Source organism: Xenia sp. Carnegie-2017, unplaced genomic scaffold (genome assembly GCF_021976095.1).
Source record: "Xenia sp. Carnegie-2017 unplaced genomic scaffold, XeniaSp_v1 HiC_scaffold_3, whole genome shotgun sequence".
Classification (NCBI taxonomy): Eukaryota; Metazoa; Cnidaria; class Anthozoa; order Malacalcyonacea; family Xeniidae; genus Xenia; species Xenia sp. Carnegie-2017.
This window is the reverse complement of record NW_025813493.1, coordinates 3,415,020-3,434,228: the sequence shown is the minus strand read 5'-3', so window position 1 is coordinate 3,434,228 and position 19,209 is coordinate 3,415,020. Positions and strand designations below refer to the sequence as shown.

The 19,209-nt window shown below is 31.9% G+C and overlaps 2 protein-coding genes and 2 long non-coding RNA genes across 5 annotated transcripts; all 4 read left to right on the top strand.

Annotated features, from left to right (window-relative positions):
- The first annotated feature begins 1,214 nt into the window (after nucleotides 1–1,214).
- Nucleotides 1,215–3,725, top strand: LOC124454764. Its single transcript, XR_006951604.1, has 3 exons — nucleotides 1,215–2,315; nucleotides 2,430–2,498; nucleotides 2,878–3,725. It is a non-coding gene; the product is annotated as an uncharacterized LOC124454764 (long non-coding RNA).
- Nucleotides 3,726–5,415: 1,690 nt separating this feature from the next.
- Nucleotides 5,416–8,680, top strand: LOC124454714 (angiopoietin-related protein 7-like). 2 transcript variants are annotated; one of them, XM_047005490.1, is made up of 4 exons: nucleotides 5,416–5,564; nucleotides 5,724–6,148; nucleotides 6,272–6,652; nucleotides 8,250–8,680. In XM_047005490.1, exons 1-4 carry the CDS (start codon nucleotides 5,506–5,508, stop codon nucleotides 8,498–8,500), a joined length of 1,116 nt encoding a protein of 371 aa, XP_046861446.1. In that variant the 5' UTR covers nucleotides 5,416–5,505; the 3' UTR covers nucleotides 8,501–8,680. The 2 variants fall into 2 exon arrangements, with proteins under 2 accessions (XP_046861446.1, XP_046861447.1); XM_047005491.1 differs by having other exon boundaries at nucleotides 5,425–5,564; nucleotides 6,275–6,652.
- Nucleotides 8,681–11,467: 2,787 nt separating this feature from the next.
- Nucleotides 11,468–14,148, top strand: LOC124454788. Its single transcript, XR_006951608.1, has 2 exons — nucleotides 11,468–11,540; nucleotides 13,964–14,148. It is a non-coding gene; the product is annotated as an uncharacterized LOC124454788 (long non-coding RNA).
- A 1,171-nt stretch (nucleotides 14,149–15,319) lies between these two features.
- LOC124454915 (angiopoietin-related protein 7-like) lies at nucleotides 15,320–18,051 on the top strand. Its single transcript, XM_047005667.1, has 3 exons — nucleotides 15,320–15,325; nucleotides 15,429–15,807; nucleotides 17,448–18,051. Exons 1-3 carry the CDS (start codon nucleotides 15,320–15,322, stop codon nucleotides 17,696–17,698), a joined length of 636 nt encoding a protein of 211 aa, XP_046861623.1. The 3' UTR covers nucleotides 17,699–18,051.
- The last annotated feature ends 1,158 nt before the right edge of the window (nucleotides 18,052–19,209 follow it).

Below are 19,209 nucleotides of genomic sequence, written 5' to 3'. Positions count from 1 at the left end.
CTTATTTCATTTGAAATACAATTCACTTACAAAGTTATCAGCAGAGAATATAAGTTAATAGTTAAATACACATCACCACATTTAACGTTTTATTTCAGCATTTTGGGTAATGGGCACATAAATGCATAGAATGGTATTTACAATGTTAAACAACCTTACTTGGCATAGGCATGATCCTTATAGAGCCTCCATCAACCAACGTTGGCTAGAGTGAACCATTAATAAAACCAGAAAAATGAATTTGCACACAAGTTTTGAAACAAATACGTTTCTTGGCTCTCGTCGACACAGTTGACTACACTAATTTTCTGCACATAATCTTTACAGCAAGTTGGTGCAATCAACTTTGTAGAAGCATCAAAGGGAACACTCAAACTCCTTCATACACGAAATGTAACATGATGTTTGTTCGTTTCTATAGTTTGGCTAATCCTTGTATTGATGAACCACACTGAATCACATGGGGTTCAGACCGTTTAGTCAAGAATTGATTTACCATATATGATGTTGGATCTGACTATGAGTACATACTTTATTTACTGTAAGCTTTGAGATCATTTTCAGATTTTTGACTGAAAGGGTGTAAATTTTGAATGATGATTTCAACGTCTTATTTTCTTTAGCAAAGAGTGATTTAAAGCACCTAAACATCCACTCTTTTGCCAAATGCTGAAATTACTCCAGAGTGAGTGCTTTCAGCTACCTGTCCTTGATCTTGGTGAATCTTCTAATGGAAAAGTTCTCTCCACAATTAACTCTGTCATATTTTCACTACAACTCAAACACTGAATCTTGCATGCTAACAATTATTTTCCCTTCCCAAACTCGCTGCAGATGGCTCCGGATACCATGAATTTAGTCTCTCAGTCCTGAGAGTCGAGATCTTTCAAAATAATTTAACCAAGCCTTAGTTAGTCGCAATGCAAAAGGTCAAAAAGCACCTGCTTTCGAGTTCTCACAAACGTCTCTGAGGCTTGCATAAGCCAGTGCAAACACGAAAAACATCTTTTATTTCTTTTATATAATAATGATAATGCGAAAAAGACAAAAATTTTAATTTCTCCTCTAAAATGTATTCATGATCGATTTGCAAATTCTCTTTGACTAATGGATTGTTATGATTAATTTGATTGGTTGAGCTCAGATGTGTTTTGCAAAGGTAAATGTAAACACGGCTCTAGACTAATCACCGCACGCGTTTCATTGTGTTTATTTTATAAATGGTGTTGATGGCACAAGGATTGCGACAGAGAAGACCATGATTTTATGTTTGATGAATATCCTTGATCAATGAAAGAAAGAGGGGGAAGGAAGAATTATGCTCAGCCCTGGCAAGCTCAAACTTAAAATGGAGAATATAGCGTTCACAGGCCATATTTCTTGATCAGAAACGGAATGAAGATCAGCCTAGAGAAAATGAGGGCGAACATGTAAATGCGTACCCCACATCGGTAAAAGAAGTACAACGGTTTCATGAATTATTTCATCAAATTCCTTTCTTCAAATTTAACCACCATGGAACCCATTCGGAAACTTTGTTAAAAAGAGTAAAAAGGCCCTCATACAAATCATTAAAAATTACAAGCAGGTATTTTTTGTGGTTTCTGCAATGCTCCTTAAATAAATTTTGTGTTATAAATCCAAACATAAATAAGTGTAATGTAAACAGCTTTTCTGTCTTTACGCGATTTAGTTTTTGGTCATTACTTAATGCTTTTCAACGCATTCAAGAAATACAACCTTACAGTCTTATCTAAACATGTTTAACAAACTTCTCTTTGCTTGGCTCTTTGTATTTGTGCCATATATTTTTCACAATCTTGAAAACTACAGATTATACAGAACAAGAGACAATTTAAATTAAGCTTTTAATAAATTCCATATAGAACATAAATACTTTAAGTGAAGAAAGTGTTAGACTTTGTGAACCAAAGCCAAGTGACTTGATTTGTAATGCTTGATGATTATATATTTGAAAATAATTAAATTCAATCCATACATAAATTCCAACAAGCCTTAACTACTCTATTTTCAATTTATACTTCGAAAGAACCAAATATTTTTTCTTAGTTATTATGCTGCTATATTGATTCGTATTGGGACGTTTCAAGATATCAAAATACAAGCTTTATTTGACATATGCCGAAATATTTTAAGTTGTGTGCTTAATGCCCGCGTGTTGTTTATTTTTTGACTGAATACATGACACAAACGACATGCCTTGTTTTCTTCTAAAATGGTTACTGAGTCAGTATCTCTCTTGAGTCAAAACAATGAACAGATCGAATAATTCCAAATCAATGGAGTTTTTCCAGGTAATTTTCTTAGGGAAGTTTTTCTTAAAGTCTTAGGTCTATACGTTATTAAACAAACATATGCATGCACATTTATGATTAAATAATTTGCAAAAATTAGATTTTGCTCTATAGATACGTTGATTGATGAACGCTAAAAAGCTGAGAGACAGGAAGACGCATTGTAGACTGAACAGTGGACAGGTAGATTGTCTTAAGTTACAAATTTTGATTGCTTATTAGTTTTAATGTGATTTCTCTTGTAATGCAAACAGTTCCGTTGTGGTATTTGACTCTGTAAGCGAATTCAATGAAATCTGAACATTAGATTGTTTTTCATTTTGAGATTTGCTTTTTGCTACCTTTCAAGATGGAGTGACACGGTAGTTAGACATCTAGAGGATTGGGTTCGAAATCATTTACATAAACCAGTAATAATTCATGATATAGTCCGAAAATTTCATAATCTAAAAAAAAATTCAGCATTATATTAGTAATAATGCTGTTGTAGTATATGTATTAGTATTAATGCTGTTGTATTGCTGAAATTTTTCAATTGCACTCTTTGAACAAACAATTACAGATTCAAGTGCGAGCAATCCGCGTTCAGAAAGATCTTTAAGAATGAGCAAGGTTAATAGTTTATGTTGATGTTGGTTCAGAGATATGTGCTTCGAAGGAATTACGAAAGAAACAAGATAAATTAGCGTTAATTTGCAATAAAATATTTTTAATGTTTTGACTGTTCTTTAATGGCGTCAAAGTACTTTGCATCATTTAAATTCAACCTTTGTTCATTTTAGTATTTCTTTTTTTAAGAAGATAAAAGGTTTTAGCCTCTCTGTTTTTTCTTACTCTATTTTAGTAACACAACTTAACAAAACTTGTAACCCTACGTGTGAAATTTTTGTTATACCTTTGGAAAATTCTTCTCCAGGCGTTATTTAACATACCTGTTTTATTTCTGAATCTACCAGAATGTAAACACTTCATTAATTACGCATTCCTTATACTGAATATCAAACCAGTAATTTCTGTGGAGCAGACTAGTTGTACAAATATTTTTCATTGAAGTTTTATTTTTGCATTTCTTATTACGTTAACACATTAACGTATTTTGTAATTCTTAAAAGTAATAAATGCTGGACAGATCGATGTACAAAATTTTATTCACGAAACTCTGTTGTTGTCTCCGTGACAACAACGTGTGTATCAATAAGTTCAATACCAAAATTTTTCTGGAGATGTATTCGTAGCTTATATGTTAACTTTACTCCTCTTTTGTTTATATACTACGTCAATTTAAAATGTATGTATAAGTTGTTGTATTATCTGTTTACTAGAACAAAACGTTTATGTAAAATACTTTTGTAATTTGAGAATACTTAATTCATGATAGCAAAAAGCAATTATACCAGTGATTTACAAGCATCCTCTTTGAATCCTTTTATCAGTTTATATGTAATGCCAATGGCATTGCTAATTGAGCAGTGTTTTCATGGAGAAATGAAAAATGCAGAAGCAGCAGTTTCTTTACAATACTAACGTCCAGTAATGGGCAGGCAATCTGTACAACAAATATATATGAAGCACAGAAGCAAGAAAAAATCTGAAATGAGGTGATTGAAATAATAAAGTCTATAAAATTGTTGTTTTTTTAATTGAGTTTATACACTTTTGATTTAGAAAATTGAATAGTCAGGTATGAATGGTGCTAAAGGAAGTTGTCGTTAGTATAAAGTTATAGATATGTTAATGAAAGTTAATTACATACATACTTAAACAAAAATGCTACAGAAAAGCCTTCAAAATTGCGATAAATTCATTTTGTTATTTCAAAGATAACCAAAATAATTAATTCTTTGTACAATGTTTAATTTTTATTTGATTGAGTTTTTCCATCCTATATGAAGATAAACGGCTTTAGCTGCCTCTTCACTTTTCATAATGGACTTTGGCATTAGAATAAAATTGCAAACTTTGACGCCGTTTGAATGTACCCTCGTGAAAAAGTGGTGATATATTAACAAAAATATTTTCTCAAAACTTAATATACCTGCTTTATCATTTAACATACCAGAAATTTAACAATTGACTTATAATAAATAGTTTATGATGTGAAGGTATTATTGTGCCTTTTATATATCACAAACCGATCGCCAAAAGAACAGTTATCTTGATTGAAGATGTGCTTCTGGTACATTTTTCATTCTGTTTTGATTGTCAGCTCATCTTTCATGTTGATTCATAACCATATTAGAAAGTTCTAACAAATACTATAAAACCTTCTTGCTCTTATCTCCATGACGATAACATTTTATTATTAACAACTATGTGCAATTTCGTTGGACGGTATAGAATTCTGCACTTACGTTGAAAAATGCATAACAACAAAGAACTTTTCTGATCTTTTTGTTTTTGAGTTTCTAAATGCACGACTGTCTTTATCTGTTCACAAAAACGAATTATGTTTTGAACAAATTTGTGAAGAATACATACATACATAAGTGTACACACTTGGATAATGAAAGGCAGACCCCAATAAAACATTCCAGAATATTACTATTCAGTAGTAGGACGAATTGTAATTCGAAAAACGCTTTAATTGAATTTGATCATAACAAACCAGCTATATTATTACTTTAAATCTTTACATCTACTAAAAAATTACTCTTAATCATGTATTTCATAGTTTAGCAGCATTGTTGGTCAAAATAACGTGACTAAAATATTGTATAATTTTTATTTAGAGTTTGAAGGTTTTAACGTTTGCTCTTCGTATGTTTTATGAATCATAAAGAGATATTCTGGTGTTCTGCATTTCCTAAATAAAATCTATTCGAAGTTATCCGTCTGATATTTTATCAATTAATATGCTATTAATCAATAAAAAATATAGCGGCGAGCAATTTTCAAACTGAACTTTGTATAAAACATAGTTCCCTAGTAAGTATAAAATCAATCTGGCACAAAAGCTCAGTTTACTTCATGCTTATAGTCAAAAATTAAGTGGCTATCACAATTTAAGAATAAATTATTCATAACTCAAGATTTGCTGAAACAAGTTAATTGATCAAAGATACTTAGCAGGAAAAACATGTTATCGCCATCAAGTTGTTAAGAATTTTACATTTTTCAAAACACATAAATAGAGCTTCCCCTATCTTGTCTGCACGCAGAGTTTTTGCTTTGGCTTTAGATAGTTCACAAGATGACGAACTTTACTTGTGCATTGTGGGTATTTGGCTGCATTGGTGCTCTCATGCAAGAGTAAGTTTTAAACTTGTTTTAAATTTACTGAATGTAAATGTTTGTAATAAATACATTTTAGGTTTTAAAGGCGGTGAATTATTACATATTTGTAATATATGTCGTATAAAAGATGATTTTATTGTAATTTGTATTATTTTTTTTTCTATTTCTGTATAGAGCGAGAGCAAACAATGTAAGAGATCATTCAAAAAAGGATTTCTCATCAATAAGTTTCGACATGAAACGCACTTTGAAATCTGGACATAGAAATGTAACATTAAAGACACAAATTGCATCTATAAAAGCACAAATAGCTGCACTTCAAGCATATCACAAAAAACTTGGCACGCAAAACAAACACCTTCAAACATTTAAGATAGAGCTTCAGTCCAAAATTAACAACACACATGAACAAAGGGGTAAGCTTTTAAAATTACAAAAACAAATCAAGAAGTTTGAAATTAAAATGATTAAGCTATCATTACAAATGAAAATACTTGAAGCAAAAATAGCAACTGCCCAAACGGAGCTAAAAAGTCTTGAAAAACAATTTAAAGAGCTTTTCAAGAATAATAAAAATCTCATGCGAACCCAAATAGAAGGTAAGAATTATTTTAAGAAGACAAGGGAATGAATATAACTGTCTATTGTCATACGTATATAACTTATAAGCTCTGTAAGAAAAGAAGGGTTTGAATTTGAATTCCCTCTTTATCATTGATCTGAAGGAAAAGACTGTGCAGATCTTTACAGAAAAGGTGAAAAAAAGAACGGAGTGTATCAAATTGATCCAGATGGCGAGGGTTATTTCGATGTTTTCTGTGATATGAAGACATCTGGTGGAGGTTGGAATGTGTTTCAAAGACGTCAAGATGGAAGTGTAAACTTCTATCGAGGTTGGAAAGACTACAAACAAGGATTTGGTAATCTTAGTTCAGACTTCTGGCTTGGATTGGATAAAATATACCGTTTAACATCTTCAAGGAGAAATAAACTTCGTGTTGATATGGGAGACTGGTCAGGACACAAAGCATATGCTGAATATGATTATTTTGCTGTAAAGAATGAAACACATAAATACCAGTTGAGTCTTGGTTCATATTCTGGTGAGTCAATAAGTAAATATAAAAATTTGATGGACAAATTTCTAAACAATATTTTGATATAAGCATTATACGTTGGAATGATTCGAGTGATTCTAGTTTGCGCAGACTGGTTTGGAATTTTGTGAAAAACATACATATTTTAACGGTTGACTTTGAGCGGAAGTCTTGTTAGAACTTAAAAAATATAATCAATTTGATCTTACAAACTTACAACAAAATACATTGAACAACCATAAAAAATCATTTGTTGTGAGAATGATTAAGTTGCACCCTACGAAAACAATTTTGACTTACAATAAGAAATCATTCGTGGATTTTGGTTACCGTATCATTAAGATTAAATGAAAATTCAATTGAAGCTTTGTAAACAGGTAATGAGCATGCGCTCAAACATCGTGGAATAAAATACAACAAAATTATTTTGTACATAAAAGAATTCACACCCTTGTGAAATGAACACTGAAACATTTAATATAAAAGGCAAGCCTGTAGTATATGATTAAAAATTCAGGCCTCCAATATATATGCATCACAAAAAGGCAAAGTTTTTTTTTATGAACTCGTGACAAGAACCTAAAACGTTACTAAAATCCATTTAAGTTTACGTGGATAAATTTACACATAGAAGAATGAAAAACATAAATATAAAATTAAGTCTCGGACAACACTACAGGTATATCATGAAGTAAATAAAAAATTTTGCACTACTATTGAAATAAAAATTAAATACCAGTCATTAGTCAGGCTGGATGTAAAAATAATGTTCTGGGGAATGAGAATGAGATCGAAATGAAGCAGTTGCTTAACAAATTTTAGCTTCAAACGGTAACAATATTCATGAGTCTTTTTATCTCCCGCATGCACCTGAATATATCAAATGAAAACTTAGTACTATATAATATATTTTAGTATTTACATCAGTTATCCTTCCTTACTATACAAAATGAGGAAAAAACTGATTGACAACTCTCATACCCCCCCTTCCCCCACAGTAAAGATGACCCCAGAAAGACTCTAAAAATCTTACAAAAAGAGATCATTCATGGATTGTGGATACCGTATCATTAAGATTAAATGAACATTCAATTGAAGCTTTGTAAACAAGTAATGAGCATGAGCTCGGGCAACACTACAGATATATCATGAAGTAAATAAAAAATTTTGCAGTGCTATTCAAATAAAAATTAAACACCAGTCATTAGTCAGACTGGATGTAAAAATAATGTTCTGGGGAATGAGAGTGAGATCGAAGTCAAGCAGCAGCTTAACAAATTTTACCTTCGAACGGTAACAATATTCATGAGATTGTCGTTAGATCTCCCGCATGCACCTGAATATATCAAATGAAAAATTAGTACTATATAATATATTTTGGTATTTACATCAGTCCTCCTTCTTTACTATACAAAATGAGGAAAAAACTGATTGACAACTCTCATACCCCCCCTTCCCCCACAGTAAAGACGACCACAGAAAGACTCTAAAAATCTTGCACCAACTGCATAAAACCCTAGATAGGGGAATTTCTGCAAGTTCAAAAGGAGAATTGTATAACAACATTAAATACAAGTTTATGAGGAACTCTTAATTTTCTTAGGATCTGCTGGAGATTCATTATCTTATCATAAAGGTATGGCATTTACCACAAAAGATTCAGATAATGATAAGTATCATGGATTAAATTGTGCCACGGACCACAAAGGTGCTTGGTGGTATAAAGGTTGTTATAATTCCAACCTGAATGGGCGCTACTATGGTAGAGCATACTACAGTGGGAGTGGTGTGGTTTGGTATCATTGGAAAAACTTTTACTCATTAAAGTTTTCAGAGATGAAAATGAAACCATAAAGAATTTTCAAATATTGTGTTTCCTTAACTTTAATGAATATATCTTATGAAACTTCGCATAATATTGACATTTGATAAATCTTTTAATAGATCTTTTACAAACATCATTCTTTTAAAAGAGCGTGGAAAAAATTGTTCAAAAATGCTGTGGTGAAAAAATAAATTTTTTTCTTCCCCAAATGATAGTAGATTTAATGATATAGTTTTGCGGTGACGTCTTTTCTTTTATTTCTTTGAAGTTGGTGGTGAAAGATAATTGCAAAAAATTTTGATGTTTTTGCCTCGTTCTCACGCCATCTTGGATTTATCATGCATTTCATGCGACTATCTGATATATTATCTGGTTTGTCATGAAACAATCTTGTTCTCGCCAAAGAGAATGGTTGCACATAACGGAAATCTTACTATCATAATATTTGACAGCTCTACGCAGCGCGAAGATGAAAAGACATTCCTTCCTTTTTTCCTCATTTGTGGTTCAAAAGAAAACAATCTTTCTATTATTTTGACCAGTAATTATAACAAGAATATTCGAAATCAAGCACACGAATTTTTGTCTCATCAAGATCTTCCTTTGCGTTAACCAACACGTTTCTTGTAAGTATTTAAGTCATATTTACCATTATTAAGAGTCTGTAATATTCACAATAACCTAGTTGTAAATCATTACTTGGTTGTACGTCATTATGGCAGAAGAGAACTGGTGATTGGCTGTTTTTAACCTCGTGCCTAACACATCAACAACAAAATAACAAAAATGTTAGCAACACTTGATCATAAAATATCAGTTGAGCACATAAGCATTTCCAGTTTAATAAACTTTGTATATGTTTTAGGCATGACTTTTCAGTAGTTTAAGTAATGAATGAAAACAATAGATTTTTGAACAAGTACACTTTACAATTCACATAAGAACAAATCAGTCACGTATTTACTTAATACAATACTTTGAGACATTAATTGACTGTGGTTGGTTGACTGTGTGTCCAAATGAGTAAGGAGCTACACGTTATACAATTGCTTCAATATAATGTTCTTGTTTGTCGTAATTTTTAAGTAATGGCTACGTAGTCCAAAGGCTTCGTAAAGAAAAACCCAAGAAAAATAAGAAGCCATTATTATTCTATCGTGACGTAGATGTTTAATCTTTATTGAGGTGAATTTCGTTCGATTCTCACAATTAGTTCGAGGAAGTCCAAATTGAGCTTGAGTAATTGCCTTTTATTGTTGATCTCTCTCAAATCACATCATTCACATCTTAACTCTTTTACAACAACAAGCCACCCATATTTTGGCAGCTCTTATTAACATAACAAGTTCCTGATCTCAGTTCTTTTTACTGGAATGTGCTAACATTCACGACGTTATCAGGCACGGAGCGTGCATTTTTTAGCATCGTTGTCAGACTGTGACTGCTACTAGTAGTAGTAGCTTAAACAGAGAAGGAAAACGTAATGCATACGTGTGTAGCTACGTATAAAAATAAGCATTCATTTATCATGTAAGAAATAGAAAATATTTTCCGTGTTTCTACACGCGAGAAAGTTTGAGAGAAACAAAAAGTTGCGTGGCAGCTTGCACGAATTGCGACGGCGATTGCTTCCGAGCAATTTTGAGTTGCTCAAACACTTTCACAAGTACGTAATTCTATAACTCAATGGAAACAAGTACATATGTTTTTTATCTCATTCATAAAATAGCCTATTAAAGCAATATTAAAAACACAAATTTATTGACATGTTGTTTGAAAAATTGTCTCATTAAAAGTTTCCGCACAAACCATGCAATCTGTGATACTTTTACGAGACTGTAATAGAGTTTCTGAAACACGGGGTTTTCGGGCATTCAACCAATTAGCAGCCGTGTCTTCAAAAATATTTTGTAAATTTATTTTCAAAATACCAGAAAATCAAAGATTATGGCAACTTTAAAAAAGGAAACCGTCTGTATCATCTAATCGTACGTACATCTTTTCTAGCTAATCGTACATCGTACGTACGCTCAGTCAGTCACAATGTATGATCTCAACTATAATCACAAAATCATGTAAATACCTCACCTGTAAACACACTATTTTCCCAAAAAGATCTCCCCCCCATGTGACCTTGCCGTTTCTCCCCAGTCCCCATGACCGTTCTGTGATTGAGTGACTGTCGTTATTAATGAACTGAGTATTTATCATTATTGTATAGTGACATTAATAATAAAAACAACACGTCAATAATTGTACCCTAAAAGCTTTAATTTGCATTCACTTGACAATAAAAATATTTCTCGGGCATTATCGCTAATATTATAGCTAGATTTCGTAATTAAAGAACCCATGATGGAACTTTAGCAAATTTTATTTCAAACCACAAAACACAACAGGACGTCTGTAGAAGCTACGTTTTTAGCCAGCAAAGGTTTTAGCCCGCAAAGGTTTTAGCTAGCAAATGTTTTAGCTAGCAAAGGATTTAGATAGCAAATGTTTTAGCTAGCAAAGGTTTTTAGATAGCAAAGGTTTGTAGCTAGCAAAGGTTTTAGCTAGCAAAGCAGATGGACTTTTATTAATTATTAACTATGATATATGTGAAAGCAAGACATATTCGAGTACTCAATGATTTATATATGAGTTTTAACTTAATGTGTTGTGTATCACATAGGATGTAATTAATGTGAACAATGTTTTACTGTATTGTTCACCAATAAACCAATCTTTCCATCATCATCAAGCGAGGAAATATTTCTACAAGCTTCCAAGAGCTAAACAAAAATCGGCTTTTTATGGCCTTGAAACATGCCCAAAATATTGGGAAAGTGCTGTTTTATGTAACTTACGAAAATTGAACACAGCTGCATGTGCAAAATATAATTTATTCTTCATGATGGTGGCTATATAATTGTTTCCAAAAACATTTTTCAAACATAAAGTCTTTCTTTCTTTTATGCAAGATGTTGATGCGTGTTTTTGTGATTTTTCTTATAGTTGCTTTCTACAATGCATCAAATAATGCTTGTCAAAGTTCACAAAGTGTTTTTATAAAGACAAAAAACAACGGTATGTTACAATATAACAAAGATATAATTACGTAAATGAATTTAAGGACATAAAAAACTCGTATGTCGTAAAACGCGTGTGTTTTAAAAACCATTCTTATGTTTTATTAACTTGACGCGAGGGAAACATATTTTTCGTTGAACCTTTAACAAAGCTCAAGGTCTTCACCAAGATAAATCCGAGCAAGGGCTTTTTAGCTTTATACAGAGCCCGTACGGCGAGGTTATCTACTCAAAGACTAAAATCCAATATTTAACGGTAATGACCGAGCAGACAAGTTTGGTTGGCTTATTACATGACTTGAAACAAAGCTTTCTATCTAGCTTTGTTGGTCTTTAGTTTGATTTGTCAGCAAAATAATTTTTTTGAAATTGTGTCATCACATCTGACTAATAAAACCTACTTTTTTGTGTCTTTAATTTCTTCGACTCATTTTCGTATATTGCTTGCGTTCAATGCCGAAACTTGTGTAAAAACTTTGGTAGGTAAAAGCTTGTAAAGGTAAATCATCCGATAGATATATAGTTATAAAGTTTATTAGTTTTGTTAATCAGAAATTTTATCTGCCACCACTGACGCTTAATCAAAATCATGCAGTTTTGCAAGCATAACTTTACACTTTTGCTGGAACATATAATTGGAAATACAATAAAACTATACGCCTAAAAGTTTCCGCTCATTTAAATTTATTTATAGAAGGCGTCTTTATGTAGTGTAGCCCAAGAATTTTTTTGTTAACAGCAGGTGGATAACGTACATTATTCTTAATTTCTCATCTTTATGTTTGTGTTACAGAATCTATCTCACGTCTAAAGTTGATATTGACTTTCTACATCTAACAATGCATGCATGAATTCATCAATCACTACAAGTAAAAACAACTAACTATACGTTGATACAAACTTGAGCCTAATTCACACGACATTAGCTAATCTGGGCTCAACCCAGGTTCAAATGAATGCTTGTATGCCTTTTTTTGCGTGTGAACACTATTAACACAGGTTTGGCCTGGGTTTAATTCATTCCACTTCTTGATATGGGTTAAGTCAAACCAAGGTTAAACCTGGGTTTTAATGGTCAGCAAATGCAAAAAAGTAGCCCGTGTGAATTTGAATCTTCGTTGAACTCAGGTTTGTTTACGTCAAACAAATTGGACTTAGGAGAAAATAAATTATACACGGATAAAAAAACGGACAAAGTAACATGCACAATAATGTGAATACAACTATACAAACATACGATCAAAGAATTTAATGTTGCAAACTAACGATAAATTGACACTATTGGGTGCTTTCGCTGAGCTTCTCCCAGTAAAATTAAACAGAGTTTCCACAAAACATGTTGACACGTCATGCATTTGCCAAAGAATTTGTAGGGCTTCATCTCAAAATTATTAATGGTTTGTAATCATATTTTATATACACGAGTACAAAACCTTGCCAGTTGTACTTTTTAAAATAATGGAACTGTGAAATTATGAAAATTTTCCCAACAAACTCCTGAAATTCGCACAACTAGTCCAAAGATTGTAAAGATTGGAGAGTTGTCTCACCCACCCTCCCTCATACCTGAGAGAAGTTTCAGGCATTTTAAGACGCTAGACGTTATTCATATCTCATTTATGACTTAACGCAACAAAAGTCTTAAGATTTTTGCCGTGTGAATTGCATGTTATGAACAAAATAAGTTCCTTTTCATGTTTATATGATTGTTGTCATGAAAATTACTAAAAAAATTTACAAGCTCTGTTCGAGTTCCACATTTTGTGCAACTTTTGATATTTGCTTAACAAAATTTGTTTACATTTATAGCTAAAATTATACGTGTAATAGACAGACAGAACGGGAAAGTAATTGATCGCCAAAAATTTTTTCTACGCCAATCAAAGCTCGCTAACATAATACAATATGAGAAAATATTGTATTCAATTTACATGAGATGTCCGTGTTTTTTAAATTCTAAAACTTAAGACCCTAGACATTAAAAACATATTCATATCTCATTTATAAACTAAGGCAGCAAAAGTCTTAATATTTTTGCCGTGTGGATGGCATGTTATGAACAAAATAAGTTCCTTTTCATGTTTTTATGATTGTTGTCATGAAAATTACTAAAAAATCTACTGATGACGATTCATACGCAAAATACAGTTTGGCAAATTTAGGGCAATGTCGTAGCTACCATTGTATCACCCCGTCTATGTAATATACGTACAGAAAGTTTTGCGTTTACGTTTGAACAGAAATGATGATTGGTTACTTTTGAGAAACGAAGATAATTGGGACTTTCTTTTGCTTCCTGTCTCATTGAATTTTGTAAATTTTAATTTTATTTTGTATATACTGACTAGAAAATGGACTTTGTTATCTTTGTGCATAATTTACACCTATTGTAATGTATTCTGTTTTGTTCTTTATTTTAAGGTGAGACTCTTTCACCGAAAGATATCATTTCAACTTATACTGTTCCCAATCACATTGAATGTTTCAAGAAATGTCATCAACAGAAGCTATGTGTTGGCTTCAATTTCTTATTTGATGCAAAAGAACATGAGATAAACTGCCAAATTACTAACATGACAACAAACAGCAATTTAACGAAACTTGCCTCAGAAGGAAAATGGACTTTTTATCAAACTCAACTACCGACGGTAAGAATAAAGAAATTAGCTAGTTGATTGGAAAATGTTTCTTAAGTGGGCATTTTGCGTTTATTTTAAATAATTGATAATTCAGGCTAATTTTTTCTACGTAAGTGTTGTGCAAAACTATATTAAATCTGACTTAAAGTTCTTTTAAAAAGAAAATTTTGCTCATTTTTTTGTTAGCCTGATCAAGTGTTCGTTTTCGAAATCATCTTCTTGCAAACCCCCGTAATATCCTGCAGGCATATTTTTCTTTTTAAAATTTCTTTAGTACTGCATTGGTTAAAGCATATTGGATTAAAGCAACGCACGATAAATATTACTCTTTCTTGCATTTTTAATATAATGTAATATAAAATACCAACGTCATTTTGAAAATATAGCTGGTGGAAAATTATGTACTTATTACATTGTTATTCCTTTATTAAGAGATATATATTAATGATCACTGAAATGCTCGCTAAGTCTTCATCAAATAAAAACATCAGTTGATGTTTCGAATCAGTTGATATCATTCAATTTGTCTGCTTAATTGCCAATCATTTATATTAAAAATATGATAACATTACCTAAATAAAAAGTTGGGCTTTAATCTAATAAAGAAAGTTGTCTATAAATCGGAACGGTAGTTCATTAACCAACTTTACCACGCCTGTAGCATCCTAAATAATGTTTAATAATAATATTAACTGATTTATGCATGGAAACTGTGCATTGGTGAATTTCTAATATAAAATGTAAAATTCAAAAATGTTCAAGATTTTGTTTCTACTACATTTGACCAGTTTAAAAAGGTTTTGTGCTCTTTCAATGAAAGTTTACGGTAGGAGACGTTGAATGCATCTATTTTTGTAACAAGCCATTAATACCAACCTTTCTATTTAAACATGCTCTGCATTATGTACGTTAGACAGCCGAATGATAACTGACAGTATCAGAAGATATATTTGTTTTCTACAATAAATTAAACACGCCACAGGTCACAGAATCCCTATAAAATAAATTGATCTTTTAAGTTACTGAAATTCTCCTGATTTCAAGGATAAGAATGCAATTGTAATGATCTTGAGTCAATTTTATTTCTAATTTGTGTTTAGATTTAATTATAAAATGAACAAACTAGTTATTCAGCACAATGGATGTATGCGCAGGAAAGCTGCGTAGCAATTTGCTTATAGGTTTAATGAGTTACAAAACCCATAAGACGTACATTGCAATAGCTTTTTAATAAAACTTTTATTTAGGAAAAAGACTGTGCAGGTCTCTACAAAAAAGGTGAAAGAAAGAACGGAGTTTATGAAATTGATCCAGATGGCCAGGGCAGATTCAGTGTCTTCTGTGATATGACGTCATCTGGTGGAGGTTGGACCGTGTTTCAACGTCGTCAAGATGGAAAAGTAGACTTTTATCGAGATTGGAAAAACTATACACAAGGATTTGGTAATCTTGCTTCTGAATTCTGGCTTGGATTGAATAAAATATACCGACTAACATCAGCCAAGAGAAATAAACTTCGTGTTGACCTGGGAGACTGGTCAGGAAACAAAGCATATGCTGAATATGATTTTTTTGCTGTAAAGAATGAAACACATAAATATCAGTTGAGTCTTGGTGCACATTCTGGTGAGTCAATTAGTAAATATAAACATTTTATGGACAAATTTCTAAGCAATATTTTGATGTAAGCATTATACGTCGGAATGATTCGAGTGATTCCAGTTTGCGTAGACAGGTCTGCAATTTTGGGAAAAACATAGATATTTTAATGGTTGACTTTGAGCGGAAGTCTTGCTAGATCTTAAAAAATATAATCAATTTGATCTTACAAACTTACAACAAAATACATTAAACAGACAAAAAAATCATTTTGTTGTGTGAATAACTAAGTTGCACCCTACGACAAGAATTTTTGACTTACAATAAAAGATCATTCATGGATTGTGCTTACCATAGCATTAAGATTAAATAAAAATTGAATTGAAGCTTTGTAAACAAGTAATGAGCATGCGCCTAAACATCGTGGATTAAAACATTGCTAAATTATGTGGACTTAAATGAACATTAAAACATTTTATGTCAAATATCAAATGCATGCAAGCCTGTAGTATATGATTGTAAATTCAGGCTTCCATTCCCAGATTATTTATTTATGTATAAATAAAAAAATGATAGCATAATGCTCTATCCAACAACTACAAACAATAACGACCTTATCTAACAACATTGAAAAATTAACCTTCCACTCCTCTTCCTTGTAAACAAAACAAGTCTACTCAAAAGCAGAGAGCCTTACGTTGCAAGTCCCAGAGTTATACTCTGCTATACCGGTCACAAGCCTGGGACATCCAACTATTTTACCTTATAAATAGGTATAAATATATAATATAATGATATTATTAAAATTCATATATCTTGACAGCCAGCTAGATACTTCTTCAGGGATTATGAATTAATCATCATTAACTCCCTGAAGAGTGAGCAAATCACGAAACAGGCTTGTCGGGATGAAATTGTAGTTTTTGTGTATTTTCTTCTTCTTATCACTATTTACGCTCTGCTCTCGGGCATCGAGCACTGTTTTATACGGAAAATCATAAATTATAAACTTCCTAATTATTTTATACATATATAAACGTTACTCAAATTCATTAAAGTTTCCTTGGATAAAGTTATATAAAGAAGAATGAAAAACATAAATATAAATTAAGTCTCGGACAACACTACAGGCATATCATCAAGTCAATAAAGAATTTTAAAGGTCTATTATAATACAAATTAAATATCATTCATTACTTAACATAAGAGTGAGAGCAATGAGTTAAGGCTGGATGTAGAAATAATGTTCTGGGAAATGAAAGTAGGATCAAAGTCAGAGTTTTGACAAATTTTACCTTTGCAATTTATTTATTCCATTTTGAAAAAGGATTTACAGCAAGTTGTTAAATAAGTCAGCTATAACAACTTTATGACAAATGGTAACAATATTATAATGTGATTGTGGTTGGATCTCCCACATGCACCAGAATATGTGAAATGAAAACTCAGTGTTATATAATATATTTTAACACTTACATCAGTCCTTCCTCTTCTACTAAAATAAAACAAAACTGATTGGCAAATCTCACAAAAGCCCCCAAAACAAACGACCGCTATAAAAATCTTCTACCAACGACATAAAACCCTTTTTGGGGGAGTTTCTGCAAGTTCAAAAGAATTCTATAACTGCATTAAATGCGATTTTTCAAAGGTATTACTTTTCTTAGGAACTGCTGGAGACTCATTACATTATCATAATGGCATGGCGTTTTCAACCAAGGATTCAGATAATGATAAAGATAGTGGAAACTGTGCCTCATGCTGGAAAGGTGCTTGGTGGTATAATGTTTGTCATCAATCTAACCTGAATGGGCACTACTATAGTGAAGCATACAGCAGTTGGAGTGGTGTGGTTCGGTATTATTGGAAAAAAAACAATAAATCTTTAACGTTTACTGAGATGAAAATAAAACCATAAAGAATTTCCAAAGACTGTGATGTTATAAATTTGATAATTATTTCTAATGAAACTTTCAACATAAAATGAAAACATTTTAGCTTTTATGTCTTTTAAAAGAACCTTTATAATCATTGTCTATTTAAAAAGCGTCAAAAAATAGTTAAAAATGCTGTGGTGAAATAATAATTTTCTAATATTTTCCTTAAAAATTAGAGGTGATTTAGGTAATTATATGACTCTAATGTTACGTCTTTTCACTCATTTAATTAGATATTGGTCTGTAAGTAACTAGTTTTATCTTTTCGCCACGCTCCACGCAATCTTGGTGTATCATGTATGTCATGCAATTATCTTACATCATTATTCAATAAGTAAGCAATGTCACTTTTGATTGGTTAACTACCTGCAGATCATTCTACATATCTGTAGGTAAGACGTCTATTTACAAATAACAGTTTGTCATTAAAAGCCAGTTTTGAAAAAAATTCAAATCATCACCCGTGTCGCATGTTCTAAATCGTCTGAAGCAAGACTTCTCAAATTGAGAACGTCGCATTTATATGATGTAGGAGATCCTCTAAGCGTTCTTGTTGACGCCATATTTAATTTATATATGCACCAATTTATATATCATCAACACACGACATGCACACGACACACGTGTACCATATCTAGATGGCGGCAACTGGAAAACAGTATGAAGTATTAACTGACTTGCAAAAAGCTATCTTGAAGTCTTATTACGATCAGGGAATGGCAAAGGAGAAACATGAAACAATATTCAAAAGGCAGCTGATGAGACAGGAACTACAATTGAAAAAGTTAAAGTGAGTTAGTATTTCTACCTACTTTTTACTTGGAAGGGCAGGCTACTGCAGTACTCTCAGAATTGTGCGCACTAAAATGTCGTAACCAAATCTGTGACCATAACCTATTTCTAGTTTGAAGTATTAGCATACATATATTTTTGTTAAAGGTACTGAAATTTGTCATACGTAAGTTTGTTTGAAAAGGCAAGTTACATGTTAGTGGAGAAATTCAACGTTCTACATGGACGCCGGAACGTCGATAATAGGGGGGAGGGCAAATATTCATACATGTGTGTTTCAGATGATTACTTTCTTTTGAAATCAATTGTTTTTTAGGAGATGTGACTACGAATATATGAATATTCTCCCCCTTCAATTATCGACGTTCCGACGTCCCTGACGTCATACAATATACGAATTAAATTGCACGGAAATAACTCAGTTTGTCTGTTTTAGTTTTAATAATATTTCCTTTGAACATATTTTACTGAAAAAAAAAGAGAAATGTTTTTTGTCGATCATTTATAACACAACAACAATATAAAACGCGTACGCAGCTTGGTCAACAGCTGGGTTTTCTTTAGCCTGTGAAAATGTGGAAGTCGATCTGAGCCACTGAACTAAAATACATGGAACGCTACCAGTAATAGAAAAGCCTAATAATTTTTTGAAGCCAAACTTTACACCCAGACACGCGTGTGTAGTCAATCAATTTTCACT

What these genes read in the sequence shown, in the direction of transcription:
- LOC124454915 (XM_047005667.1), top strand. An exon ending in GAGTCTTGGTGCACATTCTG is followed by an intron (nt 15,808 to 17,447) that starts GTGAGTCAATTA and finishes TACTTTTCTTAG; the next exon opens with GAACTGCTGGAGACTCATTA.
- LOC124454714 (XM_047005490.1), top strand. Translation starts at nt 5,506, where the DNA reads ATGACGAACTTTACTTGTGCATTGTGGGTATTTGGCTGCATTGGTGCT. An exon ending in CATGCGAACCCAAATAGAAG is followed by an intron (nt 6,149 to 6,271) that starts GTAAGAATTATT and finishes ATCATTGATCTG; the next exon opens with AAGGAAAAGACTGTGCAGAT. An exon ending in GAGTCTTGGTTCATATTCTG is followed by an intron (nt 6,653 to 8,249) that starts GTGAGTCAATAA and finishes TAATTTTCTTAG; the next exon opens with GATCTGCTGGAGATTCATTA.